The sequence below is a fragment of the Oncorhynchus gorbuscha genome, unplaced genomic scaffold (genome assembly GCF_021184085.1).
Source record: "Oncorhynchus gorbuscha isolate QuinsamMale2020 ecotype Even-year unplaced genomic scaffold, OgorEven_v1.0 Un_scaffold_3007, whole genome shotgun sequence".
Classification (NCBI taxonomy): domain Eukaryota; kingdom Metazoa; phylum Chordata; class Actinopteri; order Salmoniformes; family Salmonidae; genus Oncorhynchus; species Oncorhynchus gorbuscha.
In genome coordinates, this window is record NW_025747369.1 from 1 (window position 1) to 24,601 (window position 24,601).

The following is a 24,601-nucleotide window of genomic DNA, read 5'->3' on the forward strand; positions in this document are numbered from 1 at the left end:
AGAGAGAGAGAGATACACACAGAGAGAGAGTGAGAGAGGGAGAGAGAGGGGGAGAAAGGGAGAGAGAAGGAGAGAGTATATTCTGTGACTCACCACATTAGTTGTGTTTGGAGAAGCTCCATGATTCGTCAGCTGAGTGACGATGTTATCGTGTCCCATGAAAGCCGCCACATGGATCGGAGTGAGACCCGACTGTAACAGAGACACAGAGTTAGGCTAGGAACAAGAGATCCGACTGTAACAGAGACACAGAGTTAGGCTAGGAACAAGAGACCAGATTGAAACGGAGACACAGAGTTAGGCTAGGAACAAGAGACCCGACTGTAACAGAGACACATAGTTATTCTCGGAACAAGAAACTCAGCTGGAACAGAGACAGAGATAGTCCGCTTTAAAGTTGTAGGCAGTTCACCGAGTGCATAGCCCCCAGCCCCTAGCTCACAACATAAGTTATCTGGCCCTTTTCTGGTATAAACTGATACAGAAAGGCAGCCCCACTGACCAACACAAGCCTTCCTCCTCAGAACCTGTCAGCAACATGTGTCATGTCCAGATAAAACTCTAACACAGAACCTCAGCTAACTCAGATATTTCACTTCAAAACCACTGCAAAACAGTCTGTAGCAAACAACTCAATCACCAGAACTCAGTGTCCATGTCCAAATATCAACACCCCAGAACAGAGATCCACTGGTGTCCATGTCCACCTATCAACACCCCAGAACAGAGATCCACTTAGTGTCCATGTCCACACTATCAACACCACAGAACAGAGATCCACTAGTGTCCATGTCCACCTATCAAAACAAACACCACAGAACAGAGATCCACTTAGTGTGTGTCCACCCTATCAAAGACAAACACCCCAGAACAGAGATCCACCTTAGATGTCCTGTCCACCTAGCAAGACAAACACCACAGAACAGAGATCCACTTAGTGTCCATGTCCACCTATCAAGAACAAACACCCCAGGGAACAGAGATCCACTTAGTGTCCATGTCCACCCATCAAAGACAAACACCACAGAACAGAGATCACTTAGTGACCATGTCACCTATCAAAGACAAACACCACAGAACAGAGATCCACTTAGTGTCCATGTCCACCTATCAAAGACAAACACCCCAGAACAGAGATCCATAAGTGTCCATGTCCACCCATCAAAGACAAACAACACAGAACAGAGATCCACTTAGTGTCCATGTCCACCTATCAAAGACAAACACCACAGAACAGAGATCCACTTAGTGTCCATGTCCACCTATCAAAGACAAACACCACAGAACAGAGATCCACTTAGTGTCATTTTACATTACATTTAAATCATTTATGCAGATGCTCTTATCAGAGCGACTTACAAATTGGTGCATTCACCTTATGACATCAGTGGAACAGCCACTTTACAATAGTGCATCTAAATCTTTTTAAGGGGGGGGTGGGGATTGCTTTATCCTATCCATGTCCCGCCTATCAAGACAAACACCACAGAACAGAGATCCACTTGGTGTCCATGTCCACCCATTAAAGACAAACACCACAGAACAGAGATCTACTTAGTGTCCATGTTCACCTATCAAAGACAAAAACACCAGAATAGAGATCCACTTAGTGTCCATGTCCACCTATCAAAGACAAACACCACAGAACAGAGATCTACTTAGTGTCCATGTCCACCTATCAAAGACAAACACACCAGAACAGAGATCCACTTAGTGTCCATGTACACCTATCAAGCACAACCACCACAGAACAGAGATCCACTCTAGAATGGTTGAACAGATAGACACAGTCAGTCAGAAGACAACATGTTAGTTAGTAGGTCCTCTGTAGGTCTTCTGAAGTTCCTACCTGGTCACTGCCTGTTATAGACGCTCCAAGTGTTTCCAGTTCCTACCCTCGGTCACTGCCTGTATAGATGCTCCGTGTTTCAGTTCCTACCTCGGTCACTGCCTGTATAGACGCTCCGTGTTTCAGTTCCCTGCACCTCGGTCACTGCCTGTATAGACGCTCCGTGTTTCAGTTCCTACCTCGGTCACTGCCTGTATAGGATGCTCCGTGTTTCAGTTCCTACCTCGGTCACTGCCTGTATAGATGCTCCGATGTTCAGTTCCTACCTCGGTCACTGCCTGTATAGACGCTCCGTGTCAGTTCCTACCTCGTCACTGCCTGTATAGACGCTCCGTGTTTCAGTTCCTACCTCGGTCACTGCCTGTATAGATGCTCAGTGTGTCAGTTCCTACCTCGGTCACTGCCTGTATAGACGCTCCGTGTTTCAGTTCCTACCTCAGTCACTGCCTGTATAGATGCTCCGTGTCAGTTCCTACCTCGGTCACTGCCTGTATAGACGCTCCGTGTTTCAGTTCCTACCTCGGTCACTGCCTGTATAGACGCTCCGTGTCAGTTCCTACCTCGGTCACTGCCTGTATGGACGCTCCGTGTCAGTTCCTACCTCGGTCACTGCCTGTATAGACGCTCCGTGTCCAGTTCCTACCTCGGTCACTGCCTGTATAGGACGCTCCGTGTCAGTTCCTACCTCAGTCACTGCCTGTATAGATCGCTCCGTGTTTCAGTTCCTACCTCGGTCACTGCCTGTATAGACGCTCCGTGTCAGTTCCTACCTCGGTCACTGCCTGTATGGATGGTCTCCTGTGTTTCAGTTCCTACCTCGGTCACTGCCTGTATAGGCGCTCCGTGTCAGTTCCTACCTCGGTCACTGCCTGTATAGATGTTCCGTGTCAGTTCCTACCTCGGTCACTGCCTGTATAGGCAGCTCCGTGTCAGTTCCTACCTCGGTCACTGCCTGCCTATAGATGCTCCGTGTCAGTTCCTACCTCGGTCACTGCCTGTATAGATGCTCCGTGTTTCAGTTCCTACCTCGGTCACTGCCTGTATAGACGCTCCGTGTTTCAGTTCCTACCTCGGTCACTGCCTGTATAGATGCTCCGTGTTTCAGTTCCTACCTCGGTCACTGCCTGTATAGACGCTCCGTGTTTCAGTTCCTACCTCGGTCACTGCCTGTATAGACGCTCCGTGTTTCAGTTCCTACCTCGGTCACTGCCTGTATAGATGCTCCGTGTCAGTTCCTACCTCGGTCACTGCCTGTATAGATGCTCCGTGTTTCAGTTCCTACCTCGGTCACTGCCTGTATAGACGCTCCGTGTTTCAGTTCCTACCTCGGTCACTGCCTGTATAGATGCTCCGTGTTTCAGTTCCTACCTCGGTCACTGCCTGTATGGATGCTCCGTGTTCAGTTCCTACCTCGGTCACTGCCTGTATAGACGCTCCGTGTTCAGTTCCTACCTCGGTCACTGCCTGTATAGACGCTCCGTGTTTCAGTTCCTACCTCGGTCACTGCCTGTATAGATGCTCCGTGTTTCAGTTCAGCAGGTCACTGCCTTATGACGCTCTGTCACTGCCTCAGTTCCTTCGGTCACTGCCTGTATAGACCTCGGTCACTGCCTGTAAACACTCAACAGTTCCTACCTCGGTCACAGCCTGTATGATGCTGGTTCCAGTTCCCTACCTCACACTGCCTGTATAGATGTCCGGCTGTTTCAGCAGCAGTTCCACAACTCTACAGATGTCTGTTCTTCTTGCAGGCGAACTCTACAGATGTCCTGGCTGGAAAACACACAACACAACTCTACAGATGTCTGGCTGGTTAACACACAACACAACTCTGGTTACAGATGTCCTGGCTGGTTAACACACAAACACAACTCTACAGATGTCCTGGCTGGTTAACACACAGCACAACTCTACAGATGTCCTGGCTGGTTAACACACAACACAACTCTACAGATGTCCTGGCTGGTTAACACACAGCACAACTCTACAGATGTCCTGGCTGGTTAACACACAACACAACTCTACAGATGTACTGGCTGGTTAACACACAACACAACTCTACAGATGTCCTGGCTGGTTAACACACAGCACAACTCTACAGATGTCTGGCTGGTTAACACACAGCACAACTCTACAGATGTCCTGGCTGGTTAACACACAACACAACTCTACAGATGTCCTGGCTGGTTAACACACAACACAACTCTACAGATGTCCTGGCTGGTTAACACACAACACAACTCTACAGATGTCCTGGCTGGTTAACACACAGCACAACTCTACAGATGTCCTGGCTGGTTAACACACAGCACAACTCTACAGATGTCCTGGCTGGTTAACACACAACACAACTCTACAGATGTCCTGGCTGGTTAACACACAGCACAACTCTACAGATGTCCTGGCTGGTTAACACACAACACAACTCTACAGATGTCCTGGCTGGTTAACACACAGCACAACTCTACAGATGTCCTGGCTGGTTAACACACAGCACAACTCTACAGATGTCCTGGCTGGTTAACACACAACACAACTCTACAGATGTCCTGGCTGTTTTAACACACAACACAACTCTACAGATGTCCTGGCTGGTTAACACACAGCACAACTCTACAGATGTCCTGGCTGTTTAACACACAGCACAACTCTACAGATGTCCTGGCTGGTTAACACACAACACAACTCTACAGATGTCCTGGCTGGTTAACACACAACACAACTCTACAGATGTCCTGGCTGGTTAACACACAGCACAACTCTACAGATGTCCTGGCTGTTTAACACACAGCACAACTCTGAGGATGTCCTGGCTGGTTAACACACAGCACAACTCTACAGATGTCTGCTGGGTTTAACACACAACACAACTCTACAGATGTCCTGGCTGGTTAACACACAACACAACTCTACAGATGTCCTGGCTGGTTAACACACAACACAACTCTACAGATGTCCTGGCTGGTTAACACACAACACAACTCTACAGATGTCCTGGCTGGTTAACACACAACACAACTCTACAGATGTCCTGGCTGGTTGACTTTTTAGAAAGCACAACTCTACAGATGTCCTGGCTGGTTAACACACAACACAACTCTACAGATGTCCTGGCTGGTTAACACACAACACAACTCTACAGATGTCCTGGCTGTTTAACACACAACACAACTCTACAGATGTCCTACCTGGTTAACACACAGCTAACCAGCCTGGTTAACACACAGCTAACCAGCCTGGTTAACACACAGCTAACCAGCCTGGTAAACACACAGCTAACCAGCCTGGTTAACACACAGCTAACCAGCCTAGTTAACACACAGCTAACCAGCCTGGTTAACACACAGCTAACCAGCCTAGTTAACACACAGCTAACCAGCCTGGTAAACACACAGCTAACCAGATACTAACCAGATAAACATGTGGAGTTACAGTAACTGGCCTCTGGCTGCTTTGAGGTTTGGCACCGTGTGTTATTTCTTTAGTTCCTCTTTACTTCTTCCTTTTCTCTCTACACTTCAGTCATTCTGTTCCAATGACTAAACACCATACACCATACTAGTGGCTGCCTGATGCCATAAACCTAGCCTAACCCTGCAGCCAGCCAACACACTTTACTGTCAGCCTCAGAGGCTGTGGACTGGATGAGGCAGAATGATATACAACAGGAAGTGATGTTACTGTTCCCATGTCACTCTTCTGTGTTTCCAATTTAGTGTGGATCCCAGGAAGAGTAGCTACTGCTAAAGTTAATGCTAACTTATTACTAAAATAATGCTACAGCTTAAGCTAAGCTAACATCTGGCTGCTTCGATTTTAAATACACAGTGTGACTGATGCTTACCAGTGCTTTGGCGTTGGGATTGGCCTTCTTGTCCACAATGACCTTGGCGACCTTGTAGTGTCCGCAGTGGGCGGCGACATGCAGGGCCGTCAGATAGTCGTTGGTGACATCATCAACAGGAACCTCGTGGTGTAGCAGGAGCTGAACACAGTTCAGATGGTCCCCCTGGGTGGCCATGTGGAGGGGAGACAGACACGTTCTGGAGGGGGACAGACAGACAGTTTAGAGGGGGACAGGGACAGAGAGAAAGACATTGTCATAGTTACTGTACCTTAGTTTTGGACAGGATGGGAGCTCCTCTGTCTAGCAGCATCTCAGCACCTGTTCATGTCCGCTCCTGGCGCCACAGTGGAGAGGGGTCAGACCGTCCTGAGGTCAGAGGTTAAGGGAAGTAGGGCATTACACAGGTTACTTACTGGATCTCTGACTATTGGTTCTTTCCTGCTGGGCTTTCTAGATGTTTGTGTATGTTGTGTGTGAGCTAGATTGACTTCCAGTAGGATAATAAACATTTTGAATCTGACCACAGACCAGTCCTCCTGTAGGACAATAAACATGAATCTGACCACAGACCAGTCCTCCAGTAGGACAATAAACATGAATCTGACCACAGACCAGTCTCCATAGGGCAATAAAACAGTCCTCCTGAGGACAATAAACATGAATCTGACCACAGACCAGTCTCCTGTAGGACAATAAACATGAATCATTTACAGTAGTATTGCTATTTCTATTGTCAAAACAACCATGTTACATCTGGGACTGAGACAATACTAGAGAAGAGCAGCTTCCATACAGGGCTTATGTCATAATGAGCTGACTGTCAGAATATAAACCCAAACAGAAACATGGAGGTTAAGAATTCACAGGTTTCACGTTGCGTCACTACATCGTGGAAAGCTCTATGAGGTCCGACTGGCGTTGTACTGCCATACAGGGCTTTATGTCATAATATAAACCAAACAGAAACATGAGGTTAAGAATTCACAGGTTTCACGTTGCGTCACTACATCGTGGAAAGTTCTATGAGGTCCGACTGAGCGTTGTACTCAGTGCATTCTCAATTGGCGCTGATGAAGATTTAGTGACTTGGAAACACAAAGACACTTCTAAAGTGATGAATGTTCCATTGCCATTCTGGCTGGCAACGTCTTTATCCCTTGCTTGCTAGCTAGCCAACTACGGCTAAATTACCATCACGTCAAAAAGTACAGCCAGAATAACAGCAAAGTAGCCGCATTTTCATTTGCTCAAGTTGTTTTCTAGTGACATTTATTTGGATACATCCATAACGATGAGCTAATGAGGTACGATTTTGCCAGGCGTAGGAAATGTGGTCACTCGTCAGGACTGCTCACTCGTTGTTCAGAGGAGCCAACAACACAGCTAACACAATCACTTCAAACTGAAGCTGGAAAGACTACAAACTATCTGCACTTCGTTTAGCTTATTTAACCTTTTAATGGACATTTCTTTGTATATATCCATAAAAAAAGTATACAAGCTGATTCATGATTTGGACTGTCTGAGAAACGCTGCCTGCCTGTCTGTCTCGTCCCGACACCCGACACATTACTATGGGACAGCTGGAGATCTAATATGAATATAGAAACAATGTTGAAAATGTCGGAGTGACAGACAGCAAGGTTTATACAAATCTCCGCTGTTAAAACTAAATGTTAGTCTAAAAGAAATGTGAGATAATGTCTAGATGCTTTTTATAGTGGAGATAAAGGTTATAAATTGCCTGGCTGGGCTGATGAGACTGTGGATTGTGCAGTCAGATGGAAGAGAGTAAATAGGCATTTTAATGTCATAGATTTAGCCGGTGGTAACTGTGGAATAGACGCCAGCTGGAATGCTGATTTAACCAATCAGCATTCAGGATTAGACCCACCCATTGTATAATGTAGTACAGTGTATATCTAACCTTAGTCCTGGCGTCTATCGTGCCTCCCTCTCTCAGCAGAACTTTCACCATGTTGCCATTCCCCTCTCTTAGAAGCCACATGCAGCGGTGTGATGTCATTCTGAGAAGGGGAGACACAACATCAAGTCATAAATACAGTACAGTCATTATTTCCATCAGATTAGACATTAAGATAATACCCACACATACAGTAAAGTCATTATTTCCATCAGATTAGACATTAAGACAATACCCACACATGCAGTATAGTCATTATTCCCATCAGATTAGACATTAAGACAATACCCACACATACAGTATAGTCATTATTCCCATCAGATTAGACATTAAGACAATACCCACACATACAGTATAGTCATTATTTCCATCAGATTAGACATTTAGACAATACCCACACATACAGTATAGTCATTATTCCCATCAGATTAGACATTAAGACAGCAGTATAGTCATTATTCCCATCAGATTAGACAATACCCACACATACAGTATAGTCATTATTCCCATCAGATTAGACATTAAGACAATACCCACACATACAGTATAGTCATTATTTCCATCAGATTAGACATTTAGACAATACCCACACATACAGTATAGTCATTATTCCCATCAGATTAGACATTAAGACAATACCCACACATACAGTATAGTCATTATTCCCATCAGATTAGACATTAAGACAATACCCACACATACAGTATAGTCATTATTTCCATCAGATTAGACATTAAGATAATACCCACACATACAGTATAGTCATTATTCCCATCAGATTAGACATTAAGACAATACCCACACATGCAGCACTTTGAATGACACTAACAGCAGGTTATCAGTGGTATGTTCTGAGTGTATTGTAAACAGCTACACCCTATGAAGATACCCTTAACACAACCTAAAGTACAGTATCACTGTCAGTTGTGTCTGCAGGACAGTCAGGTCTGAGGTAGTCTGTGGTACTGGGGTTAGTGAACTGTGTCTGCAGGACAGTCAGGTCTGAGGTAGTCTGTGGTACTGGGGTTAGTGAACTGTGTCTGCAGGACAGTCAGGTCTGAGGTAGTCTGTGGTACTGGGCTGAAGAACACCTCCCTCTAGTGACAGCTAATGGTATTCATATATCAGCTCAAACCAGCTCAAATCACGTGCTATGACAGAGTAAATGCATGATGTGCATCTATAAGCATCTATAGGCTCATATTTCATAGTGCAGAGATATGACCGACTGAGAGCCTTGGCAGGGTGTGTCCATGTGTAAGGGCCTTGGCAGGGGGAGTGCAGACTGACTCCAGCAGCTGTAGAATGATATCTGCAGGGGCTATTGGGTACTACCCTGCACATTCGGCCTGATGAGTCTTACCCTGGTCTTCTTTTAGAGGACTCTTACCCTGGCCTTGTTTTAGAGGAGTCTTACCTATACTGGTCTTGTTTTAGAGGAGTCTTACCTATACTGGTCTTGTTTTAGAGTGTCTCCTGACCCCTCCTGTCTCCAGTATTTATGCTGCAGTAGTTTATGTGTCGGGGGCTAGGGTCAGTTTGTTATATCTGGAGTACTTCTCCTGTCCTATTCGGTGTCCTGTGTGAATTTAAGTGTGCTCTCTCAAATTCTCTCTTTCTTTCTCTCTCTCGGAGGACCTGAGCCCTAGGACCATGCCTCAGGACTACCTGACATTATGACTCCTTGCTGTCCCCAGTCCACCTGGCCGTGCTGCTGCTCCAGTTTCAACTGTTCTGCCTTATTATTATTAGACCATGTTGGTCATTTATGAACATTTTAAAATCTTGGCCATGTTCTGTTATAATCTCCACCCGGCACAGCCAGAAGAGGACTAGCCACCCCACATAGCCTGGCCTTGTTTTAGAGGAGTCTTACCCTGGCCTTGTTTTAGTGAAGTCTTACCCTGGCCTTGTTTTAGAGGAGTCTTACCCTGGCCTTGTTTTAGAGGAGTCTTACCCTGGCCTTGCTTTAGTGAAGTCTTACCCTGGCCTTGTTTTAGAGGAGTCTTACCCTGATCTTGTTTTAGAGGAGTCTTACCCTGGCCTTGTTTAGAGGAGACTTACCAACCCTGGCCTTGTTTTAGAGGAGTCTTACCCTGGTCTAGTTTTAGAGGAGTCTTACCCTGGCCTTGCTTTAGAGGAGTCTTACCCTGGCCTTGTTTTAGAGGAGTCTTACCCTGATCTTGTTTTAGAGGAGTCGTACCCTGGCCTTGTTTAGAGGAGACTTACCAACCCTGGTCTTGTTATGGAGGAGTCTTACCCTGGCATTGTTTTAGAGGAGTCTTACCCTGGTCTTGTTTTAGAGGAGTCTTACCCTGGTCTTGCTTTAGAGGAGTCTTATCCTGGCCTTGTTGTAGAGGAGTCTTACCCTGGCCTTGTTTTAGAGGAGTCTTACCCTGGCCTTGTTTTAGAGGAGTCTTACCCTGGCCTTGTTTTAGAGGAGTCTTACCTGGTCTTGCTTTAGAGGAGTCTTATCCTGGCCTTGTTGTAGAGGAGTCTTACCCTGGCCTTGTTTTAGAGGAGTCTTACCCTGGCCTTGTTGTAGAGGAGTCTTACCCTGGCCTTGTTTTAGAGGAGTCTTACCCTGGCCTTGCTTTAGAGGAGTCTTACCCTGGCCTAATTTTAGAGGAGTCTTACCCTGGCCTTGCTTTAGAGGAGTCTTACCCTGGCCTTGTTTTAGAGGAGTCTTATCCTGGCCTTGCTTTAGAGGAGTCTTAACCTGGCCTAGTTTTAGAGGAGTCTTACCCTGGCCTTGCTTTAGAGGAGTCTTACCCTGGCCTTGCTTTAGAGGAGTCTTGCCCTGGCCTAGTTTTAGAGGAGTCTTACCCTGGTCTTGTTTTAGATGAGTCTTACCCTGGCCTAGTTTTAGAGGAGTCTTACCCTGGCCTTGTTTTAGAGGAGTCTTACCCTGGCCTTGTTTTAGAGGAGTCTTACCCTGGTCTTGTTTTAGATGAGTCTTACCCTGGCCTAGTTTTAGAGGAGTCTTACCCTGGCCTTGCTTTAGAGGAGTCTTACCCTGGTCCTTGCTTTAGAGGAGTCTTACCCTGGCCTAGTTTTAGAGGAGTCTTACCCTGGCCTTGCTTTAGAGGAGTCTTACCCTGGTCCTTGCTTTAGAGGAGTCTTACCCTGGCCTAGTTTTAGAGGAGTCTTACCTTGGTCCTTGCTTTAGAGGAGTCTTACCCTGGCCTAGTTTTAGAGGAGTCTTACCCTGGCCTTGAAGTCCACGGCAGCGCCGCGGTTGAGGAGGAGCGTTGCCACGTTGATGTTGCCGTAGTGAGCAGCAATGTGCAGCGGAGTAAAGCCACTCTAGAAAACAGACACATCATGACATCAGCACTCAGTCACAACACAACCAATCAGAGCAGCCTCTCACACCGTCATAGCCAGATGGGACTGCTCTTTGATCAGACACACTGCAGACCCTTCCTACAGCCCAATGATCTACTTCCTCCCAAAGTGTGCGCTTGTTCACTTCCCTTCACTGATTTTAAAGTAAATGACTGGTATATGAAATATGGTAGAAACGACCACTAGTCTATGGTTCCTCCATAGAGTTTTAGTTCATCAGTTGTGAACTTCAAGTTGTCTGAAGCAGATGTTGTACTTGACTATACACTCCAGTAGTGCTGGGTGGAACTGTGATCTACAGTAGGCCTGTTAGCTGTGTTCGCTGTTGGGGAACAGAAAAAGCAGCATACACACATTTAGAGTAGAGGACTGTTGATGCTGCAGCCATCACTAGGGCTTTCTGCTGACCGACACCTGCCTGCCTCAGGGTGCCTGGGTTAGAGTTCTCCTGCCTGGGTTAGAGTCATGCACAAGCCTGGGGATGTTAAGGCAGAGACACCCACTGAGAGGGACTAGTGGACTGGGTCTCTGCTGCTGGAGGATAGCTTCCTTTATTCTTTATTTGGATCCACATTAGCTGGCACCTTGGCAACCGCTAGTCTTCCTGGGGTCTAATGGTGTCTTACAGTACTTCATCACAGAACTCAGCCTGTGGTGCTGACACAGAGGCCAGGAGACAGACTTACTGCATCATCACCATCCCCAACTCTAACATCGTGGCTAACCAACTCTAACATCATGCTAACCAACTCTAGCATCATGTTAACCAACTCTAACATCATGCTAATCAACTCTATTCAACTCTAACATCATGTTAACCAACTCTACAATCATGGCTAACCAACTCTAACATCATGTTAACCAACTCTAACATCATGCTAACCAACTCTAACATCATGCTAACCAAATCAAGTCTAATTTTATTGGCCACATACAGATGTTATTGCAGGTGTAGTGAAATGCTTGTGCTTCTAGAGCGACAGTGCAGTAATATCTAACAAGTAATATCATATTCTCAAAATCTAAGTCAGGAATGGATTAAGCATATATACATACAGGATTTGTCAGAGCGGCATTGGACCAACTCTAACATCACGGTAACCAACTCTAACATCACGGTAACCAACTCTAACATCACGGTAAACAACTCTAACATCACGTTAACCAACTCTAACATCACGCTAACCAACTCTAACATCACGCTAACCAACTCTAACATCACGCTAACCAACTCTAACATCACGCTAACCAACTCTAACATCATGTTAACCAGCTCTAACCAGCTCTAACATCATGTTAACCAGCTCTAACATCACGCTAACCAACTCTAACATCATGTTAACCAACTCTAACATCACGCTCTAACCAACTCTAACATCATGTTAACGCTAAACCAACTCTAACATCACGTTAAAGCTCTAGCAACTCTAACATCATGTTAACCAGCTCTAACTCTTAACATCAACCAGCTCTAACCAACTCTAACATCATGTTAACCAGCTCTAACCAACTCTAACATCATGTTAACCAGCTCTAACTAACTCAACATTATGCTAACCAACTCTAACATCACGTTAAACAACTCTAACACCACGCTAACCAACTCTTAACATCACCAGCTCTAACCAACTCTAACATCTAGTTAACCAGCACTAACCAACTCTAACATCATGTTAACCAGCTCTAACCAGCTCTAACATCATGTTAACCAGCTCTAGCCAACTCTAACATCATGTTAACCAGCTCTAACTAACTCTAACATTATGCTAACCAGCTCTACCATCACGTTAACCAGGTCTAACATCATGTTAACCAGCTCTAACCAGCTCTAACATCATGTTAACCAGGTCTAACATCATGTTAACCAGCTCTAACATCATGCTAACAAACTCTAACTAGCGCTTACCCTGGCCTTGTTTTAGAGGAGAGGAGAACTGAAAGCGCGAACCATCGCATTTAATCATGACAAGGTGCCTGGGAATATGGCCGAATAAAAACAGTGTAGTTATTTCCTCCGTAAGGCAATCAAACAGGCAAAACGTCAGTATAGAGACAAAGTGGAGTCTCATTTCAACGGCTCAGACATGAGACGTATGTGGCAGGGTCTACAGACAATCACAGGAAAACCAGACACATCGCGGACACTGACGTCTTGCTTCCGAGACAAGCTAAACACCTTCTTCGCCCGCTTTGAGGATAACACAGTGCGACTGACACGGCCCACTACCAAGAACTGTGGGCTCTCATTCTCCGTGGCCAACGTGAGTAAGACATTTAAGCGTGTTAACACTCGCATGGCTGCCGGCCCAGACGGCATCCCTAGCCACGTCCTCAAAGCATGCGCAGACCAGCTGGCTGGAGTGTTACAGACATATTCAATCTCTCCCTATCCCAGTCTGTTGTCCCCATATGCTTCAAGATGTCCACCACCTTCTGTCATCATGAAGTGATTTGAGAGATTAGTCAAGGATCATATCACCTTTACCTTACCTGACACCCTAGACCCACTTCAATTTGCTTACCACCCCAATAGATCCACAGACGATACAATCGCCTGCACACTGCCCTATCCCATCTGGACAAAAGGAATATCTATGTAAGAATGCTGTTCATTGACTACAGCTCAGCATTCAACACCATAGTACCCTCCAAGTTCATCATTAAGCTCAAGGCCCTGGGTCTGAACCCTGCCCTGTGCAACTGGGTCCTGGACTTACTGACAGGCTGCCCCCAGCTGGTGAATGTAGGAAACAACACCTCCTCATCGCTGATCCTCAACACAGGAGCCCCACAAGGATGCATGCTCAATCCCCACCTGTACTCCCTGTACACCCATGACTGCGTGGCCACGCACGCCTCCAACTCAATCATCAAGTTTGCAGACGACACAACAGTAGTAGGCCTAATTACCAACAATGACAAGACAGCCTACAGAGAGGAGGTGAGTTCACTCGGAGTGTGGTGTCAGGAAAACAACCTCCCACCAAACATCCACAAAACAAAGCGGCTGATCATGGACTTCAGGAAACAGCAGAGGGAGCAGCCCCCTATCCACATCGACGGGACTGCAGTGGACAAGGTGGAAAGTTTTAAGTTCCTCGGCGTACACATCACTGACAAACTGAAATGGTCCACCCACACAGACTGTATGGTGAAGAAGGTGCAACAGCGCCTCTTCAACTTCAGGAGGCTGAAGAAATGTGGCTTGGCACCTAAAATCCTCACAAAATTTTACAGATGCACAATTGAGAGCATCCTGTCAGGCTGTATCACCGCCTGGTATGGCAACTGTACCGCCTGCAACCACAGGGCTCTCCAGAGGGTGGTGCGGCCTTCCCAGCGCATCACCGGGGGCAAGATACCTGCCCTCCAGGACACCTACAGCACCCGATGTCACAGGAAGGCCAAAAAGATCATCAAGGACAACAACCACCTGAGCCACTGCCTGTTCACCCTGCTATCATCCAGAAGGCGAGGTCAGTACAGGTGCATCAAAGCTGAGACCGAAAAAACTAACAAAACAGCTTCTATCTCATGGCCATCAGACTGTTCAATAGCCATCACTAGCACATTAGAGGCTGCTGCCTATATACATAGACTAGAAATCATGGAACACTAGTCACTTTAATAATGTTTACATATGTTGCATTACTCATCTCATATGTATATACTGTATTCTATCCTATTCTACTGTATCTTAGTCTATGTATTACTCATCTCATATGTATATACTGTATTCTATTTTACTGTATCTCAGTCTATGCATTACTCATCTCATATGTATATACTGTATTCTATTCTACTGTATCTTATTTCATCTCATATGTACATACTGTATTCTATTCTACTGTATCTTAGTCTGTATTACTCATCTCATATGTATATACTGTATTCTATTTTACTGTATCTTAGTCTATGCATTACTCATCTCATATGTATATACTGTATTCTATTCTACTGTATCTTAGTCTATGTATTACTCATCTCATATGTACATATTGTATTCTATTCTACTGTATCTTAGTCTATGCTTTACTCATCTCATATGTATATACTGTATTCTATTCTACTGTATCTTAGTCTATGCATTACTCATCTCATATGTATATACTGTATTCTATTCTACTGTATCTTAGTCTATGCAGCTCTGACATGGCTCGTCCAAATATGTAAATATTCTTAATTTCATTCCTTTACTATAGATTGTGTGTATTGTTAGATATTACTTGTTAGATATTACTGCACTGTTGGAGCTAGAAACACAAGCATTACGCTACACCCGCAATAACATCTGCTAAACAAGTGTATGTGACATGTAACATTTTATTTGATGTTGCTTTTTTTGGAGAGGGGATATCTTTTATTGACAAAATTAAATGTCAGTGGCCATTGGCGCTCCAAGTGTTAACCAACTCTAACATTATGCTAACCAGCTCTAACTAACTCTAACATTATGCTAACCAGCTCTAACATCATGTTAACCAACTCTAACATCATGCTAACCAGCTCTAACTAACTCTAACATTATGCTAACCAGCTCTAACATCATGTTAACCAACTCTAACATCATGCTAACCAAGTTCTTAAGGGTTTTATGAGACTGGATAAAGGAAGCCAGCCCCTCAGCTGTAGAGACCCTCAGTCCATGTTGTCAGTACATCGAGGTCAGAGGTCATGCTACTTTCTAGTCCCTTCTGGAAAGCATCAAGACAGACAGTAAATAAAATAACAGAAGAAGCAATGCAGGAACAGGGAGGAGAGATGAGGCAGCAGAAGTTAGCAGCAGGGTGTGAGGTGGTGGGCTGTGAGTGTTGAGTGTGTAGAGGAGATCCAAATATACCTCTGTGGTCCTATTCACCATCATCTAGGGAGAGCAACACCAGCGAGAGGTGAAGAGAGGAGAGAATGGGAGGTTAGTGCATCACAACGACACTATGGCTGCACCATGCTGTACGATGGTGGGAAGAGTCACGATAACAACATAACAGTCAGGATAACAGTCAGATACACAACATTAACACCACAGACATGAACACAGTAACACAGGGTACTACTTTTGTCATCATACTGATATTATAGAACATCTACAGAGTCAAATTATACTATAACAGTAACATCAGAACTCTGCACCTTCAAGTTCACAATAACTACATCTACAACAACCACAGTGAGGTGGTATCCTATGAAGAAAGCTATATCTACTCAGGGTTTTCTAAAGCTAACCAGCTTCAGTTAGCTTCACGTTCTAGGTCGTGCTTCGACGGTGGATATTGCTTGTCCGCCTGCTGCTAACTGTAGCAGGCTTGTAACTACGTGTGCATGTCACACATGGAGAGTCGAACGCAGAACTCTTCAGGCTTGTAACTACGTGTGCATGTCACACATGGAGAGTCGAACGCAGAACTCTTCAGGCTTGTAACTACGTGTGCATGTCACACATGGAGAGTCGAACGCAGAACTCTTCAGGCTTGTAACTACGTGTGCATGTCACACATGGAGAGTCGAACGCAGAACTCTTCAGGCTTGTAACTACGTGTGCATGTCACACATGGAGAGTCGAACGCAGAACTCTTCAGGCTTGTAACTACGTGTGCATGTCACACATGGAGAGTCGAACGCAGAACTCTTCATTGAGACGATGCTGAAACATCAATCCATGGGTGAGTGACAGGTTTTCATTCTATGGTGTGAAATAGGCTTTCAGAAGAGGCGTCTTTATTTCATTACTTATCGTTAATGACTGAGCACCTTTTATCCCACTCCTATCAATAAAATAATTGTATCGTAAATGTGTTTATTTTATTTAACCATAATTTAACTAGGCAAGTCAATTAAGCACAAATTGTTATTTACAATGACGGCCTACCAAAAGGCAAAAGGCCTTCTGCGGGGTCGGAGGCCTGGGATTAAAAATAAAAACAATATAAATATAGGACAAAACACAATCACTGTATGTGTCATACAAAAGTTACAAATGCATTCAGTCATTGCTAGGGGTGGCAGGTAGCCTAGTGGTTAGAGTGTTGGGCCACTAACCAGCAGGTAGCCTAGTGATTAGAGTGTTGGGCCACTAACCAGCAGGTAGCCTAGTGATTAGAGTGTTGGGCCACTAACCAGTAGGTAGCCTAGTGGTTAGAGTGTTGGGCCACTAACCAGCAGGTAGCCTAGTGGTTAGAGTGTTGGGCCACTAACCAAAACGTTGCTGGATTGAATCACCAAGCTGACAAGGTAAAAATCTGTCGTTCTGCCCCTGAACATGGTAGTTAACCCGCTGTTCCCCGGTAGGCTGTCATTGTAAATAACAATTTGTGCTTAATTGACTTGCCTAAATAAAGGTTATATGAATAAATCAAAATAAATTACTAAATAGTGTGATAGGTATTTTAATATTTAAAAAAAACATTTACTCCTGAGGTGCTGACCTGTTGCACCCTCTACAACCACTGTGATTATTATTATTATTATCTGACCATGCTGGTCATCTATGAACATTTGAACATCTTGGCCATGTTCTGTTATAATCTCCACCCGGCACAGCCAGAAGAGGACTGGCCACCCCACATAGCCTGGTTCCTCTCTAGGTTTCTTCCTAGGTTTTGGCCTTTCTAGGGAGTTTTTCCTAGCCACCGTGCTTCTACATCTGCATTGCTTCCTGTTTGGGGTTTTAGGCTGGGTTTCTGTACAGCACTTTGAGATATCAGCCGATGTAAGAAGGGCTTTATAAATACATTTGATTGATTTTATATTGTTTTCTTCCTCAAATGAAGGGGCTGATGACGCAATCTTTGCGAGAAGGAGGGACTCTGATTTAGCTCAGACACTTCATTCAGGATAAATGGAGTTAGCCCTAAGTTAGCCTGCCCTGGAGCAGGTTAGCCCTAAGTTAGCCTGCCCTGGAGCAGGTTAGTTCTGAATTCAGGATAGTGGAGTTAGCCCTGAGTTAGCCTGCCCTGGAGCAGGTTAGTTCTGAATGCAGGATAGTGGAGTTAGCCCTGAGTTAGCCTTCCTGGAGCAGGTTAGTTCTGAATTCAGGATAGTGGAGTTAGCCCTGAGTTAGCCTGCCCTGGAGCAGGTTAGTTCTGAATTCAGGATAGTGGAGTTAGCCCTGAGTTAGCCTGCCCTGGAGCAGGTTAGCCCTAAGTTAGCCTGCCCTGGAGCAGGTTAGTTCTGAATTCAGGATAGTGGAGTTAGCCCTGAGTTAGCCTGCCCTGGAGCAGGTTAGCCCTGAGTTAGCCTGCCCTGGAGCAGGTTAGTTCTGAATGCAGGATAGTGGAGTTAGCCTGCCCTGGAGCAGGTTAGTTCTGAATGCAGGATAGTGGAGTTAGCCTGCCCTGGAGCAGGTTAGTTCTGAATGCAGGATAGTGGAGTTAGCCCTGAGTTAGCCTGCCCTGGAGCAGGTTAGTTCTGAATGCAGGATAGTGGAGTTAGCCCTGAGTTCGCCTGCCCTGGAGCAGGTTAGTTCTGAATTCAGGATAGTGGAGTTAGCCCTGAGTTAGCCTGCCCTGGAGCAGGTTAGCCCTGAGTTAGCCTGCCCTGGAGCAGGTTAGTTCTGAATGCAGGATAGTGGAGTTAGCCTGCCCTGGAGCAGGTTAGTTCTGAATGCAGGATAGTGGAGTTAGCCCTGAGTTAGCCTGCCCTGGAGCAGGTTAGTTCTGAATGCAGGATAGTGGAGTTAGCCCTGAGTTAGCCTGCCCTGGAGCTGGTTAGCCCTGAGTTAGCCTGCCCTGGAGCAGGTTAGTTCTGAATGCAGGATAGTGGAGTTAGCCCTGAGTTAGCCTGCCCTGGAGCTGGTTAGTTCTGAATGCAGGATAGCGGAGTTAGCCCTGAGTTAGCCTGCCCTGGAGCTGGTTAGTTCTGAATGCAGGATAGTGGAGTTAGCCCTGAGTTAGCCTGCCCTGGAGCAGGTTCGTTCTGAGTTACCTGGCTAACTCCTTAAACCTGATTCCTAGGATAGCCCTCTGGTCAGAGTGCAGATAAAGGACTAGTGATTGGTGCGCTGTCTGTGTGGTACCTTGGACTCGACATCTGCGTTGTGGTCGATCTGGAGCAGCAGGGCAGCAGCCTTGGTGTCGTCCTTCCGCGCGGCGATGTGGAGCGCCGGGAGCCGGACCTTTCCTTTAGTGTCATTCTCCAGGAGCAGAGAGACCACCTGTTCATGTCCCTGCTGCAACGCCACCGCAAGGGGCGTGAAGCCATCCTACGCACTAATATACTATACCATACAGCAACGCGTGAAGCCATCCTACAGTAGAGATAACAGTCACTATATATACTATACCATACAGCAACGCCACCGCCAGGGGCGTGAAGCCATCCTACAGTAGAGATAACAGTCACTATATATACTATACCATACTGCAACACCACCGCCAGGGGTGAAGCCATCCTACAGTAGAGATAACAGTCACTATATATACTATACCATACTGCAACACCACCGCCAGGGCATGAAGCCATCCTACAGTAGAGATAACAGTCAATATATATACTATACCATACTGCAATACTAACCCTGACCTCTGACCCCAACACTGTACGGTACTACCTCTTATAAGACTACCAGAACACTAGCAGCAGTGAGGGGGGTTGTCATCGGGGGCTGTTGCTGTGCAGTATTCTAACAATATTACAATGAACAAAAATAGAACCGCAACATGCAACAATGTCTACCATTTTACTGAGTGACAGATCATATGAGGAAATCAGCCAATTGAAGTAAATTCACGAGGCCCAAATCTATGGATTTCACATGATTGAGCAGGGGTGCAGCCACTTGGCAGACAGGCCCACCCACCGGGGAGACAGGCCCACCCACTGCGGAGACAGGCCCACCCACCGGGAGACAGGCCCACCCACTGGGGAGACAGGCCCACCCACTGCGGAGACAGGCCCACCCACTGGGGAGACAGGCCCACCCACTGCGGAGACAGGCCCACCCACCGGGAGACAGGCCCACCCACTGGGGAGACAGGCCCACCCACTGGGGAGACAGGCCCACCCACCGGGAGACAGGCCCACCCACCGGGAGACAGGCCTACCCACTGGGGAGACAGGCCCACCCACCGGGGAGACAGGCCCACCCACTGCGGAGACAGGCCCACCCACCGGGGAGACAGGCCGTATGGAACATTTGTGGGATTTTTCATTTCAGCTCATGAAACATGGGAACTACACTTTACAGATTGAGTGACTGACATCCTTGTTCCTTCACTGTTTCAGTTGCCTCTCCAACCCTCTCTAGTACCATAGTTTAATATCACTATTATACAGCCCCATGGTTTAACATCACTATTATACAGCCCCATGGTTTAACATCACTATTATACAGCCCCATGGTTTAATATCACTATTATACAGCCCCACCATGGTTTAACATCACTATTATACAGCCCCATGGTTTAACATCACTATTATACAGCCCCATGGTTTAATATCACTATTATACAGCCCCATGGTTTAATATCACTATTATACAGCCCCACCATGGTTTAACATCACTATTATACAGCCCCATGGTTTAATACCACTATTATACAGCCCCATAGTTTAATATCACTATTATACAGCCCCATAGTTTAACATCACTATTATACAGCCCCATGGTTTAATATCACTATTATACAGCCCCATAGTTTAATATCACTATTATACAGCCCCATGGTTTAACATCACTATTATACAGCCCCATGGTTTAATATCACTATTATACAGCCCCATGGTTTAACATCACTATTATACAGCCCCATGGTTTAATATCACTATTATACAGCCCCATAGTTTAACATCACTATTATACAGCCCCATGGTTTAATATCACTATTATACAGCCCCATGGTTTAACATCACTATTATACAGCCCCATGGTTTAACATCACTATTATACAGCCCCATGGTTTAACATCACTATTATACAGCCCCATGGTTTAACATCACTATTATACAGCCCCATGGTTTAACATCACTATTATACAGCCCCATGGTTTAATATCACTATTATACAGCCCCATAGTTTAATATCACTATTATACAGCCCCATGGTTTAATATCACTATTATATAGCCCCACCATGGTTTAACATCACTATTATACAGCCCCATGGTTTAACATCACTATTATACAGCCCCATGGTTTAACATCACTATTATACAGCCCCATGGTTTAATATCACTATTATACAGCCCCATGGTTTAATATCACTATTATACAGCCCCATAGTTTAATATCACTATTATACAGCCCCATGGTTTAACATCGGCTATTATACAGCCCCATGGTTTAACATCACTATTATACAGCCCCATGGTTTAACATCACTATTATACAGCCCCATGGTTTAACATCACTATTATACAGCCCCATGGTTTAATATCACTATTATACAGCCCCATGGTTTAATACCACTATTATACAGCCCCATGGTTTAACATCACTATTATACAGCCCCATGGTTTAATACCACTATTATACAGCCCCATGGTTTAACATCACTATTATACAGTACCATGGTTTAATACCACTATTATACAGCCCCATGGTTTAATATCACTATTATACAGTACCATGGTTTAATACCACTATTATACAGCCCCATGGTTTAATATCACTATTATACAGCCCCATGGTTTAATATCACTATTATACAGTACCATGGTTTAATACCACTATTATACAGCCCCATGGTTTAATATCACTATTATACAGCCCCATGGTTTAATATCACTATTATACAGCCCCATGGTTTAATATCACTATGATACAGTCCCCCATGCCCTGTGTAGTGAGTTAGTAGAAGGGTTATGTGTAACTCTGTGTTGTCTGTTCACACTGCTATGCTTTATCTTGGCCAGGTCGCAGTTGCAAATGGTTGGTTACCTGGTTAAATAAAGGTGAAATAAAAAATAAAAAATAAATAGGGTCGGTCTAGAATACTGACCTCTGTAGTGATGCCCTGTGTAGTGAGTTGGCATCTCAAGTGAGTTTGTTTCCAATTGTTTCTACAGCGTGTATTATGGATGGCTTGATGTTGCCACAGGCAGTTGGAATGCCGTTCTGCTGGTATAATACATCTTTCTCCAAGGTCCTCTAAAAGCTTAATTTGTGCATATCATGGTTTACTTAAAGAAAAGCTGACCGAGGGCAATTCCGGTTTGGAGCGAGTGGTCGCATCGCGCTAGCGCTCCTGCAGGTAGTATAACTTTTTACATTTCATTATAGCACAACGGTCTTCTCAGCTAGCTACATAGCCGTCTTTGTATCAAAGATAATTGCGTAACTATCGTATTTCGCCGTCCTAACGTAGTCTTCACTAGCCAGCTAGCTAACGTCCACTGATTAGCTGCACTGGTAAAACTATTACACTCAACTGAACGACTTGATCAGTGTAGTGTTAGCTAGCTACATAGCTGTCTTTGCTGTCTTCGTATCTTCGTTCCAAGATAATTGTGTTGTTTAGGTTTAGAGTGTGTAGTCTTAGAGTGATCATCTTAATTTACCCAGGTTAGCTAGCCAGCTATTTGTCGTCCTTAACGTCTCTGCTAGCTAGCCAACAGCTAGTCAACGCTAGCCAACGTCTTCTGAATAGAACTCAACAACCCGGTCGCATTCACAGGTAGTATCACATTTTCATTTCATTTCATTACAGTACAACGGTTTGATTTGTTTGATCGTAGCTAGCTACATAGCTAGCTACATAGCCGTCTTTGTATCAAAGATAATTGTGTAGCCTAGAGCGATTTTCTAGGTTAGCTAGCCAGCTATTGTCGTTCTTTTAACGCAACGTAACGTAAACAACACTACTAGCTAGCCAGCTGCCCCCGAATAGCAGCACTGTAGAAACTATCACACGCAACGGAACGACTTGATTAGTGTAGTGTCAACAACGCACCCACTGCCAGCTAGCCTACTTCAGCAGTACTGTATCTTTTTAATCATTTTAGTCAATAAGATTCTTGCTACGTAGCTTAACTTTCTGAACATTCGAGACGTGTAGTCCACTTGTCATTCCAATCTCCTTTGCATTAGCGTAGCCTCTTCTGTAGCCTGTTAACTATGTGTCTGTTTATCCCTGTTCTCTCCTCTCTGCACAGACCATACAAATGCTCCACACCGCGTGGCCGCGCCACCTAATCTGGTGGTCCCAGGACCACGACCCACGTGGAGTTCCAGGTCTCCGGAGCCTCTGGAATTGCCGATCTGCTGTCAACAAGGCAGAGTTCATCTCAGCCATGCCTCCCTCCAGTCCCTCGACTTCTTGGCACTGACGGAAACATGGATCACCACAGACAACACTGACTACTCCTACTGCTCTCTCTTCGTCCGCCCACGTGTTCCCGCACACCCCGAGAGCTTCTGGTCAGCGGGGTGGTGGCTCCTCATCTCTCCCAAGTGGTCATTCTCTCTTTCTCCCCTTACCCATCTGTCTATCGCCTCCTTTGAATTCCATGCTGTCACAGTCAGCCCTTTCAACTTTGAACATCCTTATCATTTATCGCCCTCCAGGTTCCCTCGGAGAGTTCATCAATGAGCTTGATGCCTTGATAAGCTCCTTTCCTGAGGACGGTTTCCTCTCCAGTTCTGGGCCTTTAACCTCCCCAGTCTACCTTTGACTCATTCCTCTCTGCCTCCTTCTTTCCACTCCTCTCCTCTTTTAGACCTCACCCTCTCACCTTCCCCCCTACTCACAAGGCAGGCAATACGATTTGATTTGACCTCATCTTTACTAGATGCTGTTCTTCCACTAACCTCATTGCAACTCCCCTCCAAGTCTCCGACCACTATCTTGTATCCTTTTCCCTCTCGCTCTCATCCAACACCTCCCACACTGCCCCTACTCGGATGGTATCGCGCCGTCCCAACCTTCGCTCTCTCTCCCCCGCTACTCTCTCCTCTTCCATCCTATCATCTCTTCCCTCCGCTCAAACCTTCTCCAACCTATCTCCTGATTCTGCCTCCTCAACCCTCCTCTCCTCCCTCTCTGCATCCTTTGACACTCTATGTCCCCTATCCTCCAGGCCGGCTCGGTCCTCCCCTCCCCCGCTCCGTGGCTCGATGACTCATTGCGAGCTCACAGAACAGGGCTCCGGGCAGCCGAGCGGAAATGGAGGAAAACTCGCCTCCCTGCGGACCTGGCATCCTTTCACTCCCTCCTCTCTACATTTTCCTCCTCTGTCTCTGCTGCTAAAGCCACTTTCTACCACGCTAAATTCCAAGCATCTGCCTCTAACCCTAGGAAGCTCTTTGCCACCTTCTCCTCCCTCCTGAATCCTCCTCCCCCCCCCTCCTCCCTCTCTGCAGATGACTTCGTCAACCATTTTGAAAAGAAGGTCGACGACATCCGATCCTCGTTTGCTAAGTCAAACGACACTGCTGGTTCTGCTCACACTGCCCTACCCTGTGCTCTGACCTCTTTCTCCCCTCTCTCTCCAGATGAAATCTCGCGTCTTGTGACGGCCGGCCGCCCAACAACCTGCCCGCTTGACCCTATCCCCTCCCCTCTTCTCCAGACCATTTCCGGAGACCTTCTCCCTTACCTCACCTCGCTCATCAACTCATCACTGACCGCTGGCTACGTCCCTTCCGTCTTCAAGAGAGCGAGAGTTGCACCCCCTTCTGAAAAAACCTACACTCGATCCCT

The 24,601-nt window shown here is 45.8% G+C and overlaps 1 protein-coding gene across 1 annotated transcript in view; it reads right to left on the bottom strand.

Moving 5' to 3' along the window:
• Positions 1-93: 93 nt before the first annotated feature.
• Positions 94-24,601, bottom strand: part of LOC124027218 (ankyrin-3-like) — a gene marked incomplete at both ends in the record, with an annotated part of 37,884 nt that continues 13,376 nt past the window's right edge. The window contains 10 exons of the mRNA XM_046339683.1: positions 94-192; positions 847-900; positions 1,048-1,055; positions 1,572-1,623; positions 5,694-5,892; positions 6,059-6,062; positions 7,672-7,723; positions 10,828-10,926; positions 15,809-15,832; positions 18,980-19,165. Of these exons, the coding sequence (XP_046195639.1) occupies positions 94-192; positions 847-900; positions 1,048-1,055; positions 1,572-1,623; positions 5,694-5,892; positions 6,059-6,062; positions 7,672-7,723; positions 10,828-10,926; positions 15,809-15,832; positions 18,980-19,165 (777 nt within the window). The remainder of the gene's footprint in view (positions 193-846; positions 901-1,047; positions 1,056-1,571; positions 1,624-5,693; positions 5,893-6,058; positions 6,063-7,671; positions 7,724-10,827; positions 10,927-15,808; positions 15,833-18,979; positions 19,166-24,601) is intronic.